The 25961-nt window shown below is 40.1% G+C and overlaps 1 protein-coding gene across 3 annotated transcripts in view; it reads right to left on the bottom strand.

The window, feature by feature from the left end:
* LOC124877470 (dmX-like protein 1) overlaps positions 1-25961 on the bottom strand; it is a 79657-nt gene that overhangs the window by 30477 nt on the left and 23219 nt on the right. For 2 of the 3 annotated variants that reach the window (XM_047380690.1, XM_047380692.1), the window contains exons 15-33: positions 23681-23770; positions 23224-23326; positions 23026-23133; positions 22527-22742; positions 19836-21085; positions 17846-18101; positions 15171-15304; positions 14717-14903; positions 14476-14586; positions 12148-12317; positions 10481-10578; positions 10207-10372; positions 8936-9064; positions 8707-8845; positions 4231-5006; positions 3837-3935; positions 3384-3551; positions 735-926; positions 319-395 (exon numbers count right to left, since the gene is read on the bottom strand). In XM_047380690.1, coding sequence (XP_047236646.1) covers positions 319-395; positions 735-926; positions 3384-3551; positions 3837-3935; positions 4231-5006; positions 8707-8845; positions 8936-9064; positions 10207-10372; positions 10481-10578; positions 12148-12317; positions 14476-14586; positions 14717-14903; positions 15171-15304; positions 17846-18101; positions 19836-21085; positions 22527-22742; positions 23026-23133; positions 23224-23326; positions 23681-23770 — 4469 coding nt within the window. The remainder of the gene's footprint in view (positions 1-318; positions 396-734; positions 927-3383; positions 3552-3836; positions 3936-4230; positions 5007-8706; positions 8846-8935; positions 9065-10206; positions 10373-10480; positions 10579-12147; positions 12318-14475; positions 14587-14716; positions 14904-15170; positions 15305-17845; positions 18102-19835; positions 21086-22526; positions 22743-23025; positions 23134-23223; positions 23327-23680; positions 23771-25961) is intronic. The other variant, XM_047380691.1, reaches the window with a different exon arrangement.

Genomic DNA, 25961 nt, shown 5'->3' with positions numbered 1-25961 from the left:
ATAGCTGAAGGCGTCGTGGTGAGGCTTTAAAACACAAGAACAGTCTGCCAACTGTCAAGGTGGCAGTAGTATTATGCTGATCATTTGTTTTACTGGGAGTAGTGATGGGGCATTGCACAACATGGACCTTTACCTCAAGTAAAAATGCTGGATTTTAAGATTTCAAACTTGAAAAAAACAAACTGAAAATTTACTCAATTTGTTTGTGTAATCATTTCACCCAGGAAATAAGCCGACCAAAATTAAGTTTCATTTTGTAAATGTATCGAAACAGATGAGTGTAGTAAGCAACTAATAAAACAATTCTGCAACACTCACCTGTATTTGTGTCCGTCACACAGACACTGATAAATACACGCAGATAAGGAAGCAGCCAAGGTGTGCATCACATAGATCTAAAAATGAGGGGAAAAGATGCAACACAAGCGTTATGTTTCCTTTTGTTTATGTAAAAATATTGCTTTTAGTGTAATTTTGGACTCCTGTCTCACGTCGGTAACTGAGCACTTATTTTAGCTCATCTATAACCTATCTTCTCCAAAGGAATAGTAACCAAATGTATTACAAACTTTACTTAAACTAAATGTTAGTCTTGTTTATTACCTGGCAAATAATTAATATGCAGACCAACCGGTTTTTAGCAATTTAGAGACACTAATGCAAATTAGTTCAATTGAGCTCTCAGTTTAGAACACCTTCAGTATTAATGGATGAGGAAGAGTAAACTGCCCTACCTCGTTGTTAACGACATCCGGATGTGGAGGAGAGTCGAGTGCATTGATGGTTTGCAGGATGTCGTGCGTCAGATTGGTCAGATAGACGATGGGGTTGGCGACCACGGTCTTCACATTGGCTGTGCAAGCCATGAGCAGAGGGATAGAGGTAGGCTGGGAGTTCACTGGTACCACTGACTTCATGGAGTCATCCTGTGGACAGAGGGCAGAGGGAATGTATCCAGGCAATACTGACCCCTATGAACCCTGTGTGCACATGTACCACAAAGCAGAATGAGTGCTATAAACCATACAACAGGAAACAACTGTGTCCTGAAGGGGACACAATTGTATGCTGTGCTCCCTGCTGGACATTTATACAACACTTTGCAAAAGTATTCATAGCACTTGAACTTTTTTACGTGGTGTTGCATTATAACCCCAATATTCAATGAGTTTTATTGGGATTTGATGTGACAGATCAAAACAAAGTAGCACATAATTGTGAAGTAGAAGGTAAAGGACTAAAGGTTACAAACTAAACTATTTTGCGTCGTGTCTCTACCAGCTTTAATCAAGAAATGTAACATTTTCGACCATTATTTGCAAAATGGCTCAAGTGCAGTCAGATTGCAAGGAGAAAGTGAACACCAATTTTCAAGTCTCACCACAGATTATCAACTAGATGTAGGCCTGGACTTTGACTGGGCCATTCTACCATACACATATGCTTTGATCTAAACTATGACATTGCTGCTCCGGTTTCATATTTAGGATTGCTGTCCTGCTGGAAGGTGAACGGCCAAGACTTCAGTAGATTCAAACTGGTTTTATTCCTGGATTGCGGGGTGTTCAGCTCAATCCTTCTTTCCATCTCTTCTGACCATTTTCGCTGTCAATGTTGAAGAAACAAATCCCCACAGCATGATACTGACACCACCATGTATCACCATGGGGATGGTGAATTTAGGGTAATGTGCAGTGGTCATTTCCTCTACAAAAAATGTTTCGTATGTAGGCTAAAAAGTTACATTTTGGTCTTATTTGACCATGTTTATCAACATGTTTGCTGTTTTAGAAGGTAATCATATTTTGGTAGGTCTGCACTTGTGAGAGACACTATTTTCAAATGATGGAACAGTGCCATGTGGGATGCTCAAAGCTATGAAAATTGCATCACGTCCGCATTTACTTGCTCATTTCTGTAAACAAATATTAAAAATCCCTAAATTCATTCAGTTTGTGGTTGTAAGGTGGCAAAATGTTGTAAAGTTCAAGAGTTCTGCAGTCCGAGCTCTACTGCTACGCCACGCACATAATGCCTAATTTCTCATCTGTTTTAGAGAAGGCTAAATATAATAAATAACTCTCAAAGAGGACAAAAAGCTGTGGGTAACATCTTCAAAACAGCAGCCTTTCCTCAGCAATGATGAACTGAATCAAATCAACATGAGCCAACTGCTGAAAATGTCACACCAAATTTCCACCAGTATCTGTGTGATTGACAGTTAAAGAGAAAAGAAGAAAACGCTGGCAGTACAGAGCTGTGCGTTTCTGTGTGTACTACATTTCTGAACATGACTTTCTGCGTATATAAATACCAGACAAGACTTATTTTCTTCACCCTTGACGAATCAGACTGAGTTCTAACTAACCTACTTAACAGGAACTCTTCATGCCGTTTGAAGTAAACACAAAGGAAGAACATGAAAATTTCCTCAACATCAATGATGAAATTTGACAACTAGGGAACCAAAGCTGAGGGAGCAGAAGAAAATATTTTTATTTCAAAATCAAAGCAGGAAAGCAGGACGGACTCCCTGTGCCCATTGACTCTGCTACAAACACAGCTCCCATGTCGTCTCATTGACTTGTTTATTACCTATTCCACTTTTTATTCGTCAGTCTTAAAGCAGGACTTTCCCCAGGTGTTTGGGCACTTATAGCACAATTTGTCAGCTCATTGCTGGAGGTGTACACACAATAACCTCAGCAGAATGAAATACACTATATTGCCAAAAGTATTTGTTTTTCTAGTTTAACATGAACTTTGCTGACATACTATTCTTAATCTATAAGTCCAATTTGTTGATGGAGCCACCGTTTCCAGCAATAGCATCTTTAACTATTCTATAAACATCTTCCACAAGGATTAGGCGTGTGTTCATAGTTAAACCATTTTTTTGTCCTAATGTGTGAAGAAGGCTTTGCTAGAGGCCTGGCTGTCAAACTTCACCATAGCCAAGACAAGGGTCATGCTCAGACAGACAGCCTACCTGAGCTGGGACAGTGTGTAACATCTATAAAATTGTTCACGCCAAGACTAAAAGGTTGCATGATAAAATGGACAGAAGGGCATGAATCTCACATAATAAAAGACGTGAATGCAATTTACTAGAACTCATTAGAAACTCTGTATCAAACTACCATTTGCAAATTTTTTAGCTCATGTTTTTTTATTCATCAAACCCCTGAAACCAGTGATTTGATACGTTATGCATTTATTTCTAGAAAGAATCTCCAGTTTTTCATTTACCATGGCAGAAAATCAAAGTAAGACAGTTTTCTCCTCTTCACATTAAGTTGTTTACGTAGGAACAGCTAGAGGTACTTTTTAAACACTGCCAAACCCTGCCTTGCAATGGTCTTCGACGTGCATCTTTTATTTACCTGATGTGACTCTTGGAGCAGTAAAATGAGCTCCATGCGTACAGAAGCCAGTCCTCCACCATGGGAGCCGTGCAAGCTGCAGTAGCTCAGAAACATCCTCAGTAAAGGCTGGTTGCTCTGGAGCCAGAGTCTCCTGCTCATCTGGCTGTCACCACAGGGGCTGCCAGGCTGAAAAACATTTTTGTTTTAGTAGTTTTTTAGAAGAAATTGTTTATCATTCTGTATAGGCAGAAAGTCACTGTGACCCTCTTTGCTATTATTTAAACTAAAAACTGTGTGGTAATTTGTTCTGTTGGTTTTAACCAAATATATTTTTTTATGTGATTTGTGACTTGTACTGCGATAACACGATAAATTGTTAGAAAATAAAGAAAGGAAATCCTCTCAGTGAATAGACATAGAGCAGTTGTCTTCATTTAATATTACTGCAAGGAGCCAGCAATCGACACCCACCTGTTCCTCCTCCACCAGTCCAGAAACAGGGCCATCACCTGGGACAGACTGCTCTGGCAAGCAAGGCTTATAGCTGCAAACACGCTGGTGAGCCACCACCTGAGGGGGGGGGGTGAAAGAAATTTTATCTTTAACTCAACTCATCAAGAGGGAGTTCATCATTTATGCATGACAGACAAAGCATGTTTATGTAAACTGACACGGACAGAAAAATGCTGAAACTTATCATGAACAGAGGAAGAAATGAGTGGGAGTTGTACAACTTCGAACTTTAACTCAGTGAACTTAAGTTTGCAAGAAGGTTAATTACACAATGCGGAGGAATATTCCAGCAACATTTTGATAAAAAAAAAGGGATGAAGTCTGAGGAAGAATATGAAGTGTGTGTATGTACCTCTCTTTCTAACCACTGACAGAGCTGGTAACGCAGTTTCCCTCCATCCAGTTCGTACCCCGTCGACAGAGTCCGAAGCTCGTTGCTCATAATCTTCAAGCAAGCTGTGAACTTAAGATGGGCCAAAAATATGTCTTCAGATGGAGCAATGAAGTCGTCGCTGTCTTCACTTTCCTCACTTTTCATTGTTTCCGCTATTGTCAACATGGAGTCCTGACGGTCCTGAAACACGCTGTTGTCTGCTTTCTTAGCTCTTTCCTGATTGTTCTCTTCATCCTCATCCTCCTCGTCTTTGTCACTGTCCCACCTCAGCTCCAGCGGTTCATCTGGAAGGGTCATCGACGGCTGGCTCCAATCAAAACTTAACACTGAATCGGATCGGCTGTTGCTGTTTCCATCCGACTGGTAGCCGTTCAGGCTAGGCGGAGACCAGTCGGGTTCTGATGCTTGTCCATTCCTGCTCCCAACACTCAGCTCATGTGGAATGCCTTTAGCCCCCTGATGGGAAACTTTGGAGTGCTTGTGGACTTTGGGCATTTTGGAAAGGACATCAAGTGCTAACATCGGGCACCCGGCGTGCAGATGTGCGTATGCAGTGGTAAAAAAGAGTCTCCTTTCATCCAGGCTGATTGAGTCAGCTCCGCGAACTTCTGTAGTCAGAGCCACTTTAGCTTTGTCTGAAGAGCTAAAATGCCGGCGAAGGAGCAGCGGGTGCGTGCGGAGGTAGATGTAAAAGTTGAAAACCTCAGGGTTACATGCAGACATGGCAGAGGAACCTGGAATCCATACAAAGGGACATAAATCTGGTTTCAGTCTATGTCAGAGATATAAAGACAAAAGGTCTCACAGTTATGACTACAGACCATGAAAAGACAGGGTATTTACACTACTGTGTAAAAGTATTCACACCTTTAATTTTTTATTTCATGTTACAACCTCAAACTTCAGTGTATTTTATTTGGATTTTATGTCACAATTGACAAGTGGAAGAAAATGACAAACTTTGTATGCGTGTCTTTATCTTCTTTGTAAAATATCTCAAGCTCAGTCAAATTGGACTGAAATAGTGTTTGAAAAATACATTTCCAAGTCTTACCACATATTCTCAATTGCGTTTAGGCCTGGACTTTGACTGGGCCATTCCAGCACATGATTACACTTTTCCCACTGGCTCGATTTGGCCCGACTCGGCTGGCTTCGCGAGCATTTCCATTTCTGTTATGTCAGTACCAGTATCTACTTTTTTGGTACCTCCTTCTTAGCAGGGCTAAGCGAGGCCGAGTCGGTACTGTACGTGACGTTAACAAACGGCTGTTCACTGAGTGGCCGTGGGTGCGGCCAGCCGTAAGAGTCGACCAGCGTAAAAAAAAAAAAAAACAACCGGCATTTTCAGACGTGCATTCAAGCGAGTGAGAGAAACATATGATGGAGTTCGCACAGTTATCCAGAAAAGTCACCCCCTGGAACAACGACGAGGTGCAAACTTTTCTGGCGATCATAGGAGACTGCAATATTCAACGCCAGCGCAATAAATATATAGGCAACAACTATTAGAAATAAAATGGGACCTAATTCAAATCTTTCCAAGTCTCTTAAAGGGAAAGTAAAATCTTTAATAATATTAATAATAATAAAACGGATGTCAAAATCCTACTAATCAAATCTGATTGTCAATGCAGTCAGCAGAATTAATCCCCTGGCAATAGACGTGTTATTTCTTGTTTTTGTTACGCGTTTGGGTCTTTTCTTCTTTACATTGGTGGTTGGGTGTTTCATTCGCGGTTATGCAGCACCACACATGATGCTTTAAAGCCGCGCCTCAAGGAGGTGTTCCCTTCAGCGGAGCAAAAGTGGGTCTATGGAAATGCAACACACAACGTGCAGAGCCATGCGGAGATGTTTCGGGCTGACCAAATCGAGCCAGTGGAAAAGGGGCATTTGAGCAAGACCAGGGGTGTCCTGCTCCAGTCGTCAAAGGGCCGATGGCCTGCAGGTTTCAGATTGGTCCCTGCTCCAACACATCTTTAAATGGTTGAATTACTTCCCCAGCATGTCACCCAACCAGAGGCCTGCTAATGAACCATTCATCTGATTTGGATGTGTTTAATCAAGGCAACATCTAAACCATGAAAGACACCGGCCCTTAAGGACTGATTTTGGACACCACTGGTCTTAGACCATTCTACTTTAGCTTAGACTGTATGCTTCGGGTCACTGACACAGCATGGTGCCTCCACCACGGTTCACTAGGGGAATGTTTTGTTCAGGGTGATGTGCAGTGTTCGCTTTTATTCCCACATAGCGCTTCGCAGGTGGCCAAAAAAGTTTAGTTTTGGTTTTACCTGATCAGATGATCAGAGCACCTTCTTTAAAATGTTTGCTGTGTCCCCTCCATGTTTTATGGCAAACTGGACTTCTGGCTTTTTTTCAGAAAAAGCTTTCTTATCACTAAGCTTCCATAAAGACCAGATTTATGGAGTGGACTGCAAATAGTTGTCCTGTTGACAGATTCTTCAACCTGAGCTTTGGATCTCTGCAGCTCCTTGAGGGTTATCGCAAGCCTCCTAGCCCCTTCCCTGATTAATCTTTCCTGGGCATCTTCAATGCTTGGGGTATTTTATAAAGCTATAACGATTTTATTTAGGGGTATCAGAGCAAAAGGGGGCTGAATGCAAATACACACCATTGTGTACCATGTATCCTTTTGCTTTGACAATGTGTTGGTGTATTGAATAAACTCCAAATAAAATACACTGAAGCTAGTAGTTGCAACATGACAAAACTTAAAAAATTCAAGGGGTTTGATGTTTCTGCAAGGCACTGTAACCAGATCAGAGATTCCCCCGATCAGAGCTCGACTTCCCAGACTGTCTGTTGGGATTCTAGACATATGCAGCAGCAGCAGCAGCAGAGGTTGTTCACAGACAAACTGTACTTTGTGGTTACTGAAATGTGAAGGGAAGAAAGGAGCTAGGAGTTAAAAAGGGAAGGGAAAGGATTGGGAGCAGGAAAGGGAAAAATCCAATTCACTTTGTTATAAAACAAAAAAATCAAAAGGCATAACAGCTTGAACTGCAACCTGGGCAACGAGAGCATCTCCAACTTTGACGAGCCAGGGTGTTTTTGAAATGTTCAAAAGTCAGTATTATGTTTTCTGTAAGCATACCATGTGTGGTTTGACGACATCATTTATGAAACACATGTAAGCATAGGGAGGTTTAATCTGGGTCTGCTTTGGCTTTTAAGTCAAATAAAGGTTTACTCTCAGTTCAGGTCTTCATCTATTGTTAAAGTTCAGAGTTTTGTCAGAAGGGTTCAACCTAGTTAAGCTATTTTTAGCCTATTATAGCCTAATTAGCTTATTTTAGAAAAGGGTTTAATGTTAAAAGACAAACATTACATATTAACAGAGAAAACCGCCTGAACTTTTAACTCCTGTGTTATGCAACGAATGTAGGGATGTCCAAGTCAGGATTTGTTTGTGACCGATCCTGGCAAGTTATTTAAGAATATTCAGCTGCAGAAATCCGACCCCAATCATCATAAATTTATTATCATTAATATGCTTAAAACTCTAGCTTTAAAGTGGTGTGAAAAAGGCTCACTCACCAGAGACGTTCTGGATGTACAAGTATTCAGATTTATTTTTAAACAGTTACTAACATTTTGTTCAAACATGAAGATCCACAAGACAGCCTCATGCTTCTAAATACACGTTTGATTTGGCGTATATTAAGCTAAAGTCTTTAATAAACACGTCTTCCTCCTGCAGATGATGTTTTCATGCAAAGCAATTGGCTGAAGTGATAGGCTTAAGTTAGCATTTTTATAGTCTGTTTATGTATGACTGATCAATTTGGCTCAGAACGTTTTTTAAGCAGTTCCAGATAAGAGTAGGAAGCTTTTTCTGAATGTTTTGTATGCAAACGATGCTTTGCTTTGACTTTAACCTTTAGTAAGTAGTTTTTCAGTCCACAGGGACAAGTGAGGACAGAAACAGAGCAGGTCATGTGACACAGGCAGGAGGCTGCAGTAGCCAATACAGTTTCTGTCACTGTGGACGTCGAGGCAAATTATGAAAAACAGTTTCGTTAGACCAGCAAAAAAACATTATGCATAGCCTGTGATACAGTTTTGCAAGAGCCAAGCACACAAATTGGCTGCAAAATTGTGTTTGTACATGTTGTTTAGGGTGTAGCTGGGATAAAATCACAGAAACATAAACCAGCCGCAGTTATGATACAGAGCATTTAAAAATGCCTCGAGAATCCAGTACTTGGGTTTGGAGATGGGCAGTCTTACCTTAACGCCAACTACAAATATGTTTAAGGTAGAAAAGCACCAAGTTTTAAAATTAAATATGACCAAGTTATTTCTGGGTCAACAAAATTTGATGTTATTAGGATAGATCGTTTTTGGAAGAGAAAAAATCTCAAAAAGAGAAAAGAGAAGATTCCAGAGCAACGTGAAACACACCATTGTCACATTTGCTCTTTGAGGGTCCAGAGCCTTTGCAGATTGCAGGTTGCTCAATTAGCGTGTCCAGTGCTCTACTGTAATCTTCCAGGACCCAGTGAGCTATGCTTCGCAGGAACGGATCTGGATGGACTGGAATCTGAAATATACAGAAAACGCTACAGTTAAGGCAGTTTAAATATAAAAACAGGGAGGGTGGTTTTACATGCACATATGCTAACAGTTTTACCTGTTTGTCTTGTCCCAAAACATGTCTCTGGAGGATCTTTTTATAAGTAGAAGATGTCTCAAACTCAGATTCATACAGCCTAGAGATCACGAGGGCCAGCTGCAAGTCCTGCATTTTCTCTAAACACACCTAAAGTAGCAAAGAAATCAGTCACATTTATTACTTGTTTTCTATTCATATAAAAAGTATAATTAATAAAATCCTATGCTAGCAGGAAAACATCTCGGATGCTCAGAGCCGATATATGGTGAGGTGCATTTCAATGAGACAACCTCCCAGCCAGGGAGAATGAGCAAAGTCAATGATAGCCCTTTGCCTGGGTGAAGCTCATTTCCATAAAATGCTTAGAGAGGTAACGGTTACTCATGCAGATGTAACAATGTGACTCACTGCTTAAGGGACAATCTGAGCAGGAATAACCTTGATAAGTAAAAGTTTAAATAATCAAGAAGGCCTATGTCAGCCCTCTTGATAGAGATAGTTGCACACTGATAGACAGCAGCTGTTTCTGCAACCATGCAATGTATGAACAAAAAACACCGTCAGATTTTCAGACTCAGCGTGCAAACAAACAAGCAATTTGACCTCCACTTTGCTCTCAATTAAAACAGTTTATGTATAAATGTATATATAAAAATGTTGGGAAATAGTTATTTTCTTGTAAATATGTATATATAGATAGTTTTTTTACAAGTCAGGAAGACAAGGTGGTATAAGTGCAAATATGCATGGTAAGGATCTGGGTGCTCTGGCGATTTTTCCAATGTTTCAACAAGAAAGCAGTCAGTCTGGGTAATGAATCTTATAATTACACACAAAAACATAGGAGGAAACGATGCATCAACACTCAGATTTTCAACACATTTTTCATGCCAGAACTTCAGACTTTTCCAGACTCCAGTTTCCAGAGCTCTGAATCTGATTTTTTTCCATTTTCAAAGCATAAATAAAAGGTTTTAACACATTGACTGCAGATGTGTGTTACTATTAATTAATCAAATGCACACTACTCAGTAACACATCATCTTAATATCCAAATGAGCTTTTTTGCACTTTTTACTACATCAATAAACAATACCATCAAGTAAGAAGTGATAACAAAGAAGAAACTCAATAAAATTTAAACAATAGATCAAAAATGAAACAGAGGAACTCTCACACGGAAAATCTCACATCTAACTTAGCTCTAATTGGGTTGTAAAAAGGCACCGTTGCTGGAGCAACAAATCTTTCTAATATACATTTTGTCATGCCTGTCTTTTTTCACTTGCCTCCACAGCATCTTTAAGGGAACCAGCCAGAAGAAAAAAGGCTGCAGAATGCTGGAATCGCTGTTTTCCCAGCAGAGAGAAGGCATTCTTTAATGCAGCCTTCCTCCACCTGTCCTCGCTGAAGTTGTTATGGAAAAACTCTGTCATTTTTGTATTCTTCTGGGACCTGGAGAGAAAGACATTTAAGGAGCATCTCAAGTCACTGATCCTCAGCAGCTTGACACAACTAAGCCTGTATAGGAACAATGTGCAACATTATATCAGTTGTGCCCACCTGTACAGTCCCCAAACCACTGCCTTCTTTTTCATTGCAAGATAAAATATAGCTGCATCCAGAGGATCATTGTCTCTCTGAAAAGAAGCCTTAGCAACCTGGAAAGACAAGAGGAGCAATGTTTGATTTAGCAAAAAATAGAGAGTCAAAGGAATACACTCACCAGCAACTTTATTAGGTACACCTGTTCAAAGATTTGTTAACATAATAAGCCAATCACACGGCAGACACTCAATGCTTTTACACATGTTGATGTAGTGAAGACGACTTTCTGAACCTTAAAACGAGCATCAGAATGGGGAGGAAAGAGGATTTAAGTGACATGGTTGTTGGTGCCAGACGAGCTGGTCTGGGTAGTTCAGAAACTGCTGATCTACTGGGATTTTCATCCCAGTAGATCAGCAGAAAGGCAACAGTAGCTAAATAAATAACACCACTTGTTGCAACCAAGATATCCTGAGAACCGCCTCTAAGCGCAAACCATTTCAAACCTTGTAGCAGATGGGATAAAGCAACAGAAGACCACACTGGGTGCTGCTACTGTCAGCTAAAAACGGGGGGAACGCACACAGGCTCATCAAAGGTGGACAATACCAGATTGGGAAAACGTTGCCAACTCTGATGGTTCTAGATTTCATTTCATCTTAATCCAGTAGAGTACCTTTGAGATGTGGCGGAACGGGATATTTGTGTAATGGATGTGCAGCCGGCAACAATTAAGACACCTGATGACATTTAATTTCTAAATTGCACAATCAGTGTAAGTACTAAGCTCACAAAGCAACAGCTGTTGCTTTACGAGATCTCTTTCAGATTCATTTGTTTAATGTTTTGAGGCAGTTGTGTCTCAAAAACATTTGACAATTTTTATCTTAAAAAACTGGCCTAATCTTAAAGGTGCTCAGCATGAGAACTACAGTTAGAATCATCCTGCAATTAAGCTACAAGAGTGCTTTGGGAATTATCATAAAACATATACTGTATTATCTCGTTTAGAGTGGGCTTGGGTTAGTGTGAGATTCACGTTAAATGACCCTAAGGGAAGAACGGCACAGTTTAATGCTACTTACAGAAATGACTAAAACAAAAATGTATAAAATAATTTAATTGTTTTTACTTAAAGCAGAGAACGAACAATTATTCATACAGCTACAAAAATGTTTCATTGATCATAACAGTTGTATTAATGTTAACTAAATCTTATAACTACAGCGTTTTCCCTACCATTATCTCATGCTCATGTCTCAGTCTCATGCAACCAGTAATATTTACAGAAAGACATAATTGTCTTTTTTGTAACAAAAGAAAGAAAAGAGAGAAGGTTCCTACCCTTCTTTCAATCAGCAGACAAGAAGTACGGCAACAGAAGAAGGAGGGGCAATCCTGCACTATTTTAACTCTAGTCCCTCCGGCACTTTCTATAGCATCTCATTCAAAAGATTTTCAACCATAGAAATGATCATTTTAAAACCTAAACTGTACAGAACCCTGGTACATGTTTATACAACTATGGAGCAGAACACCCCATTAATTCACAGATGACCAACTAATTGAAAACTTGATCTTTCAAACATGCCACATGCGTCATTAAAGATCAATAAAAGTTTTAGATTTATGTTCAGAGCTAGACTGACAACGTTAAATAAATAATGTGAGGTCTGCTTTACCTTCTCAATACACCTGCGCAGTTTGTTGGTACTGCGCAGCCACCAGCCTACACCCATAGCACGCAGCTCAGCCCAGGTGGGCTCTCCCTTCTGCAAGGCGGGCAGCATGTTCAGCAGCTCCTCCTCAGCTTCCGAGTGGAAGGCCCAGGCATACTGACACGTGGAAAGACCTAAAGTGAGAAAAGAAATATTCATGAAACAAATTTTACTTCCAACAATGTAGCCCAAATGCTGTAAAATAAGGAAGGCCAGTTAAGCAAACTTAGTTGTACAAGAGGTAGTAATAAGGTTCCTCTGACAGATACTGCAGACAGTCTAAGAGAAGCCTAATAGATGGCCCAAAGGAAACTTTACGGCAGTGGTTAAGAAAGATGAATGGACAGTGGCTTGTTCACTTCTTCTAAAGAGAGGTGCAGTCAAGTGATCACAATTAAGATCAACCTTGCATTCTCCTTCTTGCTTTAGGAACCCTTGGAGTTATTGCTCTGACACTTCAGAGAGCAACGGTGCCAAAATCAAACCAGCGGAGAGACAAGAAACGAGGCAGGCGCTTGCAATAATAACTGTAATATACCAAAAACTCTAAACTGCGCTGCGTTTCATAGAGGGTCCAGATTTATTCCAATATCTGTGTCAGACCAGGTACTGTCGGCTAGGGGTGTCCCGATATAGATGACATCACAATATCGCGGCAGGTAAGTTGTCCCGATATTGTTGTGGTCTTCTCACGGTATATACAGTGTGTTTTGAGGCAAAAATGGATTTCTGTCCGCTCTAGCGGAGCAGAGCATACTAAACTACATAGACCACAATCCTTTGTGGCCAGTGCACTCTTTATAGCCAATGGGAGCACCCAAGCCCACACTATAGAAAAACAAACATGGCAAATTGCAGCAAGAGTGGAGAACACAGCATGGATACGAAGAATAGCGATATAGATATTGTGAATGCCCCAGCAGCTTTTAAATCTGAGCTGTGGAAGCATTTTGGTTTCGTTGTGTCAAGAAACAAGAAAGGAGAAAAGGTGACAGACAAACAACAGACAATATGTAAACACTGCCAGAGTACAGTGCGGTACACATCGGGAAATGCGAGCAACACGAGGAGAAAGCCCAGATGGGTCAAAAAACTCTGCATGAAGCATTTACAACAGTGCTGCCTCACAATGGCGTCAAGGCTCAAGAAACAAGATGCATCGCAGAATATATAGCGAGTGATTTAGGTGTGGGGTTCAAAAGGTTAGTGTCTAATATAAAATGCTATCACATTAACATTTTATTTAAACTGTTTCCCCTGCTCTATTCAGCAAGACCAAAACTGATGAGGCATTTTTAATTATTGTCTACTAATGACTAGGCAGTTTTGTGCCTAGGTAATTTTATTTATTGAATAGGCTGTTTTTTAAATGCCTGGGTAAAGTTTATTTATTCATAGGTTAATATAGTATCTGGGTTGCCTTCTCTTCATAAATATATGTTGAGTTGTTACTTGAATGTTGTACTTTAGCAAAGACTTTGAATAGAAACATTCAATATCACAATAAATGTTGTACTAATGACTCATTGGTCATTTTATATTGCCAGTCTTGTTATTGTGAGCATCCCCGCAATATCGCAATAAACATCGTGACACCCCTACTGTCAGCACTCCTGGGTTGGATCCAGACTGCTTGGTCCTGTGTTGCTGCATATTTTGACAAATGTTTCTGTTTAACCGTACAGCCTTAATTGCAAAGTTAGAAAATATAGAGTGTAATCCCATAAATTGTATATTAACAGATGTGTCAGGTAAATCAGCTTATGTTACATGAAGCTTAAACCTACAATTGTTAATTGCAACAGGTTGAACTTTCGGTTCTGAATTGTGAATATTGCTATATGAACAATAACTTTTGTTAAAAGAAACAGCAAGGATCTGATACAAAAAAAAAACACCATTACTTTTTGAAGGGTATTGGGTCCCCCACACCCAATCAATGGTCTAGTTCAGATTTACCAGCTCTTCAGCTGACAAGAATGTAAATATATATGAAAGCATTACTCCGAGGTTTGTTATGTAATTACCAAAGCTTTAATGCATTGTATTACAGCACTGTATAAATACAGCCAAAGTTATAGGCAAACATTGCATCAGTATAGCTGTCAGAGCTTATGTGGCTTTCTTTAATTGACATAAAATAACAATAGTGGCAGATATTTAATTTAACATTTACAGGATTAGGTCAGAATGCCATAAATCCTGGAACAGAGCATCTCTAGCATTTAACTTCGAATACAACACATCAGCAGATCACGAATCACACAGAAACTCTGAAAACCTCCACTGTACCTTGCCGTAGCAGCTGGACTCGATGGACAGGAGGCAGCGATGTAAGGAGGAAGGTATGAAGTCTGACAGCCAGCAAAAACTTCAACCCGCACTCATCTAAGGTTTCTCCACCTGCAACATTTATTACAAACGCTTCTTACGCCTCCAAATATTACACTAAGTTGTAAATCGAGAACTTATTATAAACACAGTCATTTCAAGCGTCTTAATGAACGTTTTTATTCCCCTGTTTCGTCTCTACCTTTGCTCTTATCCTGGTTGTCCTTGAGGTCTGTGCTCGTTGTGGCAATGGTGTCAGCCAGCGCCATGAGAGACATCTGCTCCATTCGAGTTAACCCAGGTAGGCTGGAATGGAGGAGATGGCTGGACAGAACCTGAGCATGTTCTGGGCCAAAGTATGTCGGACTGTAGTGGGAAAGGTCTATGACCTACAAATATGAAACAAGACAGAAAACAGCGGGTAACATCTATAGAGGCAGGTAGTTCAATATGATGCATGGTTGCATTCAAATTGACATAACATGCATCCAACACACTGTATGTGAAGACATAGGAAACAAGAAGATACTTTTGGATTTGGTAGCCCGGGAACATTATTTTTGTAGAACATGTGTTGATCGGACCAATGAGTCTGGATACCAAAACAGTAAAAACTGTTGACTCGTGCACGGCATGACAACAAGGAAGCAGCTAACCTTATTCCCAGTTTCTTCTTGTTCGTTGTTGAGAGGATCCAGATCCGGAGTGTTGTGGGCGTGAAAGAGCTCATCATAGGCATCCGTCTGACTGGAGCCATGTCCACTATCACCACTCAAACTGCCTCCTTTCTCTGTGAAGGGAAACAGAGCTGAGACAGCATGGAAAGCACAAAACAATATTCTGCAATGCTGCTGGGAAAGGAGACGAAACAGAAATATCAAAGGGCAGTATTTATATCAGCACATAACATCGATATGCTTTTATTCTTCTGGGATCACATCTTCAGACATAAAATAGGAAAAAAAAAAAAAGTCATAACAGAAGACTGCTGAAAAAAAGAGAGCAGGATGTCTCACACAGTAAGGAAGGTTAGCTAACAATGGTACATATTTTTAAACTGGAAATACAATGTAATAGCTAATTAAATAGCTAAAAGCTAACTTCTTCTATTATATAGGTGCATCTCATTAAAACAGAATATCTATGAAAAGTTCATTAATTTCAGTCATTTAATTTAAGGGTTAACCCGCATTATAGAGATCCATTACACACATAATCATCACAATTAAGAGACAGAAACGTTTGAAATCCCTCCCTCTGTGCTTAATCCATATATGATTTACACTGTTTGAATTGAATTACTGAAATAAATCCACTTTTTTGATGACAATATAAATAATTAAAAATTTTTAGGGAAATGATGATAGAGATAGTCTCACTAAAGCTTACACAAGATGCAAGGCTAGCAACAGTATTTATCCCATCAGTCTCCTTCAATAAAATATGGTATTTGTTTTGTCCAGTCTTTATAAATCTATCTTTCTGAAGGGAAAATAATTATTAATGGAGTCTTAACTTCACAAATTTTGAAATGAAAGAGGAATATATTATAGAAATATATTTATTCACATCATAAACTTTAAATAAAACGAAATCTAATTACTTAAAGGGAATTCTGCAAGAGTTGTAAAATAAAACGTTCAGATTTTCTTTGGCTAATAAAAAATATAACTTTTTCCAATGGTTTCTCTCCCTCCGGAAAGGTAAACTCCGTCTACGCACATAATCTGTTTTTCTAAATATGTGATTTAGAAAAAATTTGGAAAAGAAATAAAAAATTCATCAGAGGAAGGCGTTTCCATAAAACAGCCTGAGTGAAACTGATGGGACACCTTAACAGTCAGTTAGACACCTTAGATGTCATCCTGTCACCTCTCAATGAACCGGACTGAATCCCTTGACCCGCGGTTCTGAAAGTCCCACTCTTTAGCCCAGTGGAGAATCTTTATAGAACATTTGTTTGATCAGGCCTAAAGGTTGTCTCTCCAGGGAGGCACTAGCTGTTTTCCTCTTGGCACAGAGGTGTGGATGTTTGGCTGTTTCTGAATTTTAAACAATCCAGAAACTAACTTGATGAAAGATTAAAGAACAAGTGGATCAAACTTGTTTGACCCGTTTTTTTCGATGTGCGCAGGCTGGTCAGTCGATCATCATGCCTGTCTACTCTTCATGAATCACAGAATCCGTTTTCAAGACCCATGTAAATTCGATAACCGTTTGAAAAAATGGATTTCACCATTTTTTCAAAACCCTTTTCACTTTTCAGGGTCTGAGACCTGCTCTGACATACTCTCAGCAGAGGAAAAATACTGAGGTTGAATTACTATTAACATTTATTCAGATGCATTCAGATTTTACTAACGTTTTCAACATTTTAGCAAACAATCTTCGTCCCATTTTGGACAATCTCACAAGCAAAGTCTGTTTAATTCAAAATTGATGCAATGTCCCCTGAAGACCTTTCAACAGTCTTAGCATCTTTCCACCAAAAGAACTCTCGTTTTTGAACCGGTTCGGGTTCTTTACTGTTTTGTTGAGAACCGACATGCGTTTCCACCAGTTTTGGGAACTAAGCATGAGTCATCAACACAGCGTGATAGTGAGACAGTGGAGCTTGCTGAGCTGTGTGCAATCTTCATTTTAATGCAAAACGAGAGCATCCATAAACTACAGTCAGTAGAGAAATAAAGACGGCGGCTTGTTGTTATACAGTGCAGTGCGTGTTTGGTGCCATTGCTTCTTATTGTGTGCAGCTTCGACCCGCCCACGTCTGACGTTACGGTTCGCAGAGAAAAAACAAGTATTCTGCGGTGCTCGAGTGGACTTCTTGACCTGAAACCTTTGTTCGCTTGTGGAAACTTGTCACTGGATCGACACCACGCAGGTGGAAAAGGTGCATTTGTGAAATGTTTACATCTATACACGAATAAGTACGTTTTAATGTACTCTGGTCATTTGTTTTTACATTTTTTGTAACCAGTCTGTTGTTTTTATGCATTTTCCCCACTGACTGATAATTCAGGAGGACATTTCTATTCTATCATACGTACAGAGCTGTTTTCAGTTTCTGGAGCATAGTATCCAAATCAGCAGGTTAAAACTCAATGAAATACTGGATTAATAAAGAAAACTGTCCCAAGTGTAAAATATTGTTACACTTTGTTTGAGCAAACTACCTATAAGGTATTTTAGTGAATAGATTCAAATTTATTTAACTACATATGCTTTTAATTTCAATCCTGTCCTTTTTTTCACTCCTTTGCTTTCGAGGAGATCTAACTAAATGCTTAATCCAGTTTTATTTCGAATAACCTCCATGCTGCAAACTCACCACGATGTGCTGTATCCTCATCGGCCGCCAGCAGAGCGTACAAAGGCAGGGGAGGGACGGAGCTGATCTCAGTGTAGTCGGGACTGGAACTTTCTGATTTGTTGAATATCTTCTCGTCCCTGGCTGTGCTGCCTCCCACACTGATAGTCCGGGAGCGCACACGTTTCTCTGGATGGGCGGCATTGTCCTTAAGTATCACAATTTCCCCAGCAATGCATTTTACTAAGTGTGAGAGGATTGCTTTGGCACGGTGAACCTTAAGACAGACAAATTATGTTACAATGATACATCTCAAATAAACATCTTCATATTAGTTATTTTGCTAAATAACCAACAAAAAACAAAAAACTATAAACATAAAGATGCCCTCTTATGTGAGCACAAAACTGGATCAAAAATATTTAGCTTTGTGACGCCGGGGAAATAAAATGGTAAAACAAATAGGGTTTGTCCAACTGTACAACCAATTCTGATTCAGTTTTGCGCTGTTTGTGGACCTCTGCTGACAGAAACAAAGCAGTAATCTGCATTTAAAATGCAGCTGCTCTCGGTATGAGCTCGAGCTACAAATAACGTTACACCTCCAACTGATTTCACAGCGACCATTCGGTTTAACGGGGTTCTACTGTTGGTTAAACCTTCTGGGTCGCTTTCTTGGCTCCATGTCCTCCTCCTGACAATATTTATCTCAACTGTACATTCAGAAGTTGAACATGTTCGTAGGGCTGAAACAATTAATTGAATTAATCGTTATAAATCGATTATTGAAATAATGGTCAACTAATTTAGTAATCGAATAATCGTTAACTAGAAAATACAGACTTAAACGTGCCATTGGCAGAAAGAACAACCCACTCAGAGCAGTAACTATGCTAAAACTGTGCAAAATATATACATTTGCAAATACGGTGCATTTAGAAAATCTCCTATCAAGCACCTTTTGCCATCTGATTATTAATTGGTAAATTGAAAAAATAGTCGACAGATTAATCAATTAGCAAATCTAGTTAGTTGCAGGCCTATATATCTGGATAAAAACAAATGTACCAGAATGTTACGATCCAGGTTGGATGTGGAAAACGATGCCTCATAACAATGAGTCAATTTTGTAATTAACCATTTCATTACAAAAAGTACTGGTAATAACTGTACTGTTACTATTGTCTGTAGCTCGATCCCAAAACAATATACAGTATATGTAGTCAGTTTCTCAAGGCTAATTTGCTTCTGAGTTTTTGGAATGACAAACCACCAGCAGCTAACTGGTGAGAAATTGGACAGGTGCGTCTAAAGTTGCGCAGGTGTGCCCGAAATTATTAAAACCTCTGGCAGATTTGGGTTTGAAGTAATCTTTTAATTTTACCAACAGGTTTCTTTTGACTGAAAGTAATATTAATGTTTAAGTGCAGCCTGACTTCAATCTGATTGAGGATCTGTGGAGCTTCCAACCTCCGAGGCTTGGAGCTCAACACCAAAGATAAATCAGCAAAATATGGGTGGAAACATGCTTGTAGCAGTTTTAAGGGTTTTAACACTGTAAGGCCAGGGAAGATTTTCCCTATTGATTATTGAGAAGTGTCTTAATATTTTCTAACATGCAGGTTTTTATTAAAATGCAAGTGAAAACAGATCTTGTTTTTCTTTAGAATCTGATCTGATACTCCTTTTAAATTGCTCTGTCATCTTTTAAAAGAATCCTGTCTCTAAGTTCCTAATTCAATAAAATATGAAACATTTTGGGCTCAACTGTCGCTGTCGTCCTTGTACCACATTAATGTTTGTACCGATTAGACTTTCACATTAACATATAGACAAATCTTGGGGGGTTTCCTTAAAACAGACGAGAAGTAGTGTTTGCTTGTAATGAGCAATTGTTGCGTTTCAGATGTTTGTACAATGTAGCAGCAGAAAACTACAAATAAATATTTTTTTCCCAAAAAGGGAATGAACTAAAAACAAGAGAGATTTCTCTTTTTTTTTTTTTTTTTACCTTCCCCAGGTCCATGAGCTCCAGCAGTTGTACCGGATGGTATTGGGGCAGAGTAGGAAAGAGCTGGTGGGCGGCTTCAAAAAGTCCACAGTCTTCCATCTCCACGGGAAGGTCATAAAGGGTTTTCTTCCCTCTAAGTTTCTGTGCCAGGCTCATCATTGATCTTGTTAGGGATCTTTTGGGTAGGGTCAGTGAAATATTGGAAGCACCGGTGGTGAAAACGTCCTCTTGGCACTGTCTGACAGCTGAGAGTATAGAGGAGACGCTGCTGCTGATATCAGTGTCTTGGACGACTGTAACACTGGGTTTGGGGGCAACTGGGGGTTGCCACTGGGAGTAAACGTGCATCTCACAGTCCATGCCCACTACCAAGATTCCATCTCGAACCCAGGACAGGGAGACTGGGATGGGTAACGAGCCTTCAACAGAGGAAAGCAGGTTGACGGAGCGAAGGAGTACCAGACGAGACAGACTTTGGTCTCTATTAGTTTCAGAAGACAGGCCTAAATCTGGGGGCTTCCCAGAGAGACGGCCATACAAATAAATCTTTGTCCCAATACCAACAGTCAATATGTGTGACCCATCCTCTTGAGAAACCCAGTCCAAGTGAACCAGGCTCCTATTAGCAGAACCAGGACAGTTACCATTAGGTGCAGAGAAGTCTGTGTTATTGGGAATATTGGCATGTCCGGGTGGACCATCGCTGGCAGCACAAAACGTTGCGGGATCTGTGCCTTCCAGGACTATAGTCTGCTCCAGTATCCACTGTGACCCACCAGTAGACTCACATTGGAAGGTGCTGATATGAACTGCTGGTTCTTTTGAATTGGCTGGGTTGGGACTTAGAGGCAGACTTTGACAAGGGTGTAGAGTCTGGGTCAGGTGTGTCTTGCTGCTGAAGGGAGAGGATGCCAAGGCAGGAGGAGAGGGTAGCAGTCGGTGTGTGCTCAAATGAGGTGTTGAGTTCAGTGGAGGGTTCGTCGTCTGCCTGTAAGCGACAGCAATCCTTCCAGAGTGACAGCAGCTAACCTTGATGGGCTGACCAGGCACGCTCACAATGCTGCTATTCGGAAGAGTCTCCTTCACCAGTAGAGGCCACTCTTCCCACTGATATACCAAACTGTCGACACTAGAGGGTTCTCTTTTCGATACATTACACATCCAGAAACGCACCTTTTCATCAGAACAGGAAGTAGCAAGAAGATAAGGCACACGGCCAGATGGTAAAGAACACGATGCACTCAGATGACCTAAGGAGAGAAGTGGCATCAACTCAATTATTCAAAAAGCTAGGAAATTCTCTTTTCCTCTTAATTTGACAGAAATCAAAATTACAAAGTGTTTTGTTACCTCTTAGCCAAACAGATACAGAATAAGAACCAATTTTCGGTTCTAGATTTAATATCACATTTAGAAGAGCGCAGTTGCATAGAAAAGTATACGTGAGCTTTACTGTTGGTCCCTTTTTAACCGCATATTGTAAGGGGGCACACCCAATACATGCAGTGTCTCTGGTTGCCATGGCAATTCCCCACTTTTCTAGGAAGGAGACATGGCGAGTAAGGGGAACGTACATTGGGAGCGTCACGTTGCAGCATGCCTTAATGTGCATCAAATAATGCCTTTAACACACATTGGAAGCATGAGAACAGGTCTGTGGGTTTTCACCAAATGCAATTTCCCATTAATGCCAGCAGTTGGCGCAGCCTACCATAAGCAACAAATTAATTACTTGCAGCACGAAATTTGGTTTAGTTCACAAAGGGATCGCTTTAAGGATCACTTTCGCACCCTTAAAGCGATCCGATTTAATCGCTTTAAGTTAAGCGATTAAAACAGAGGGTTAATTGCTTAACTTAATCTCCATTCATTCATGTTGGATTTTTGAGTGTTTTTTGTCAAATTATGTTACCATGTTAACTCAAATACAACAGAAGCACAAGTATACCTCTGACTTCTGAGCTGCACATTTAGATATAAATGGAAGCACAAATATTTCATAGTCAATACAGAAACCAGTTTAGAGGTGCAGAGTACTGCTATCGCCTGCACACAGGCATGGTAAAGTTCTTCATTTGTTGCCATGTCAGATACCAAATATAAAACTTATATAAAACAAAAACTACTGAATAATTCCCCCTTTCCTGTTATTTCCAAACTTTACTAGGTGAAGATAATAAGAGTCCAATTAAAATAACCGGGAAAAGACAGGCAGGCATCAGGCGCCAGTTTAGGCAGTGAACACAAGTGAAGTAACTTGAATTATTTCTACAGCTGACAGCAGCTATGCTGTTGTTACTGTAAGTCCAATAAAATTCTGACACAAATCCAGACTAATAAGAGCCTTTCACAGAACCAGATCAATAAGCTAAAACATGAAGAAAAGAGATGCTGTGGAATGAGATAGCAGTAGTTTTTAAATGAAATTAATTTCAATGTTTATTAAATAAGACTTTGGTAGACATGTTGAAAAAAAATCTCCTTCAAAGCGCCGTTCTTTTATATCTTGGGTACTATTCCCTTTTCTTTATCCCTATGGGAACATTTCCAAAAAACGTTACTTCTTTTTGCCTTTAAATAGGTGGTCATTAAAGGAACCAATGTTTTACGTTGTTATAATTTGAGCCATTGTGTGTAAGTGTGTGCCTGTAAATCTCTTCTTTTATATAGTGCTTCCTCATTATTTCTCACCTGCTGAAGGAGTGATGCTGATAACTTCCACCCCTTGCGGCAGAGCCATCTCTTGGCTGCACAGCATGTGCGTTGTCAGGCTGAGGCGACAGGCGCTTTGTAAATTGGAGGTGCAGGGTTTACTCTTCTGTACCGGAGAGATGGGTGTGTCGAAGATGAACTGAGACCCGGATATAGGAGAAAATGGGTTGACTTCTTTCTGTGTTGAAGATTCCTCTAAATGGGGCAAGAAAAAATAAAATGTAACAGTATTAAAATCTTGGGACAAATCACAGCCATAGCCTATTCACATTATTTCCATTTTACTTTTTGATGGAACTGAATTGTACTTCATTTTTAGGCAAGGTAAAGTCATCTCTTTAAAGCTAACAATTAGTATGGCTATTTCAGAGCACAACCTTCTCTAAATTAAGATTTAGCACAGTAATATAAACCTTAATCTACACCCTCAGATCCTTACAATGCAGTAGAAAATGTTTTTTACACTCAAAGTACCCACCTATAGTGACAGGACAAGCTGCCAAATGCAGATGCCACATATGGAGCAAAGAGCGACCTGTAGGGGTTAATTCTACCACCACCAGGAAAAAACGTCCTGAGAAGACTGCTGGAAAATGAACACAAAACCAGGCAATAGTCAAGAGATGTCCCACTTGAACAAAGCACAAATGTTTCAAAGAAATAAAAAGGTCCATGCCAATAGAAGGAGAATTAGGAGTATCTTGTGTGTCTTCTGTTTTCAGACTGCCAAGGATCAGATCCTCTTCAAAGACGTGCAGGAGCTGGGTCTCCTTACCCTGCTGTGGAGAACAGCGGTAGATGTTATCAAACTGAATCCGATGGACTTTTTTTTAGCTTTCATGCAGAGCACATAGAGACACCCTGAAAGACTGTGTGCATGTTGCACAAACAGCCTGGAGGGATAAGAGATGCCTTGCTCTGCATCCTTTCATTTTATAAAACACACACTCATGCTTACATAAAAAAGCTGTTGCTCTGAAATGTCTAGAACTAAGATAATTGCATTATCAGTATATTTTTATGAAAGTGTGTAAGATTTTAACATGGTGTCTCCGCTATTCAACAAGAATATAAAAGATAAAAAGCAACAGCATGAAGAAGTTGATGTTTTATTAGATCTCATGCATACTTACAAAGTGTGTAATGGCATCCAGCTCAATGATACAGCCTGGTTTTGCTGTGGACTGCTGACTGATGATGTTAAACACCTCCCCAACATATTTCTGAAATAAAAATCTAATAAATAAATCATAGGGAATCTACCACAGATAAACAAGTGTTCTTTACTAATATCAAGGTCTGTTCAAAGCTTGGCACTTCTGCCTACTGCGTTTGGTCCGGACCGCAAAGCTTTTTCTCATTTACTATGTAGATATAGACATTTTATTCCTGCCGGCTGCCGCGTCTGACTTTTGAACAGGCGCACAGGCAGCTGTGTGTCAGCGACATTCTGGTCCACACTCCATAGAAGAAGCTATGCAGAGTCATTGAAATCTCATTGCTAACGCCCCTTTTCCACTGGCTCGTTTAGGGCGGTGCCACTCCGCTCTACTCGGTACGTACCAGTTGTGTTTCCACAGATCCACTGACGGCTGGAGCTATGGCGGCTGAAGCTCCACCTCCAGGCGTCAGTGTAGTGCGCAGTGGAGCTATTAACATTCCTGTTAATAGCTGTTAAGTTACTAGCTTGGGGGCTCATGTTTGCTCACAATTACTTAGCAGTGTGCAGATGAGTGAGTAAAAGAAAATGGCTTTGTCGAAAATATGTTAAGTGGACTATGAGAATCGCATATTTAAAGATGAATTGATAGAAGCATACGCTTTCCTATTAACTTCTGTCGGGTGTAAAGCCGGGCTGCCTTACACAGGTGGACACAATTGTTGGTACCCCTGAAAATAATGTGACCAAAGGGACATGTTAAATCAAGGTGTGTCCATTAATTAGAATCACAGGCATCTACATTCTTGTAATCAGTCAGTGGGCCTATATATAGGGCTACAGGTAGTCACTGTGCTGTTTGGTGACATGGTGTGTAACACACTCAACATGGACCAGAGGAAGCGAAGGAAAGAGTTGTCTCAGGAGATCAGAAAGACAATTATAGACAAGCATGTTAAAGGTAAAGGTTATAAGACCGTCTCCAAGCAGCTTCATGTTCCTGTGACTACAGTTGCACATATTATTCAGAAAGTTCAGATCCATGGGACTGTAGCCAACCTCTCTGGACGTGGCCGCAGGAGGAAAATTGATGACAAAACGAAGAGACAGATAACATGAACGGTAACAAAAGAGCCCAGAAAAACTTCTAACTAGATTAAAGGTGAACTTCAAGCTCAAGGAGCATCAGTGTCAGATCGCACCATCTGACGTTGTTTGAGGCAAAGTGGACTTAATGGGAGACGACCAAGGAGACCATGGTTGAAAACAAATCATAAAAAAGCCAGACTGGAATTGACCAAACTATATGTTGACAAACCACAAAGCTTCTGGGAGAATGTCCTATGGACAGATGAGAGAAAAATGTAACTTTTTGGCAAGGCACATCAGCTCTATGTTCGCAGACAGAAAAATGAAGCATATGAAGAAAAGAAAACTGTCCCTACTGTGAAACATGGAGGAGGCTCTGTTATGTTCTGGGGCTGCTTTGCTGCATCTGGCACAGGGTGTCTTGAATCTGTGCAGGTATAATGAAATCTCAAGACTATCAAGAGATTCTAGAGAGAAATGTGCTGCCCAGTGTCAGAAAGCTTGGTCTCAGTCGCAGGTCACGGGTCTTGCAACAGGATAATGACCCAAAACACAGCCCAAGAATGGCTAAGAGGAAAACATTGGACTATTCTGAAGTGGCCTTATATGAAATTTTCTTTCATTAACCGAGGGGTACCAACAATTTTGTCCACGTGTGTACAGGTCCTTCTCAAAATATTAGCATATTGTGATAAAGTTCATTATTTTTCATAATGTCATGATGAAAATTTAACATTCATATATTTTAGATTCATTGCACACTAACTGAAATATTTCAGGTCTTTTATTGTCTTAATACGGATGATTTTGGCATACAGCTCATGAAAACCCAAAATTCCTATCTCACAAAATTAGCATATTATTAAAAGGGTCTCTAAACGAGCTATGAACCTAATCATCTGAATCAACGAGTTAACTCTAAACACCTGCAAAAGATTCCTGAGGCCTTTAAAACTCTCAGCCTGGTTCATCACTCAAAACCCCAATCATGGGTAAGACTGCTGACCTGACTGCTGTCCAGAAGGCCACTATTGACACCCTCAAGCAAGAGGGTAAGACACAGAAAGAAATTTCTGAACGAATAGGCTGTTCCCAGAGTGCTGTATCAAGGCACCTCAGTGGGAAGTCTGTGGGAAGGAAAAAGTGTGGCAGAAAACGCTGCACAA

This window comes from Girardinichthys multiradiatus, chromosome 12 (genome assembly GCF_021462225.1).
Source record: "Girardinichthys multiradiatus isolate DD_20200921_A chromosome 12, DD_fGirMul_XY1, whole genome shotgun sequence".
Classification (NCBI taxonomy): Eukaryota; Metazoa; Chordata; class Actinopteri; order Cyprinodontiformes; family Goodeidae; genus Girardinichthys; species Girardinichthys multiradiatus.
The sequence above is the reverse complement of the archived record's forward strand: the minus strand, read 5'-3'. Positions and strand labels throughout refer to the sequence as shown.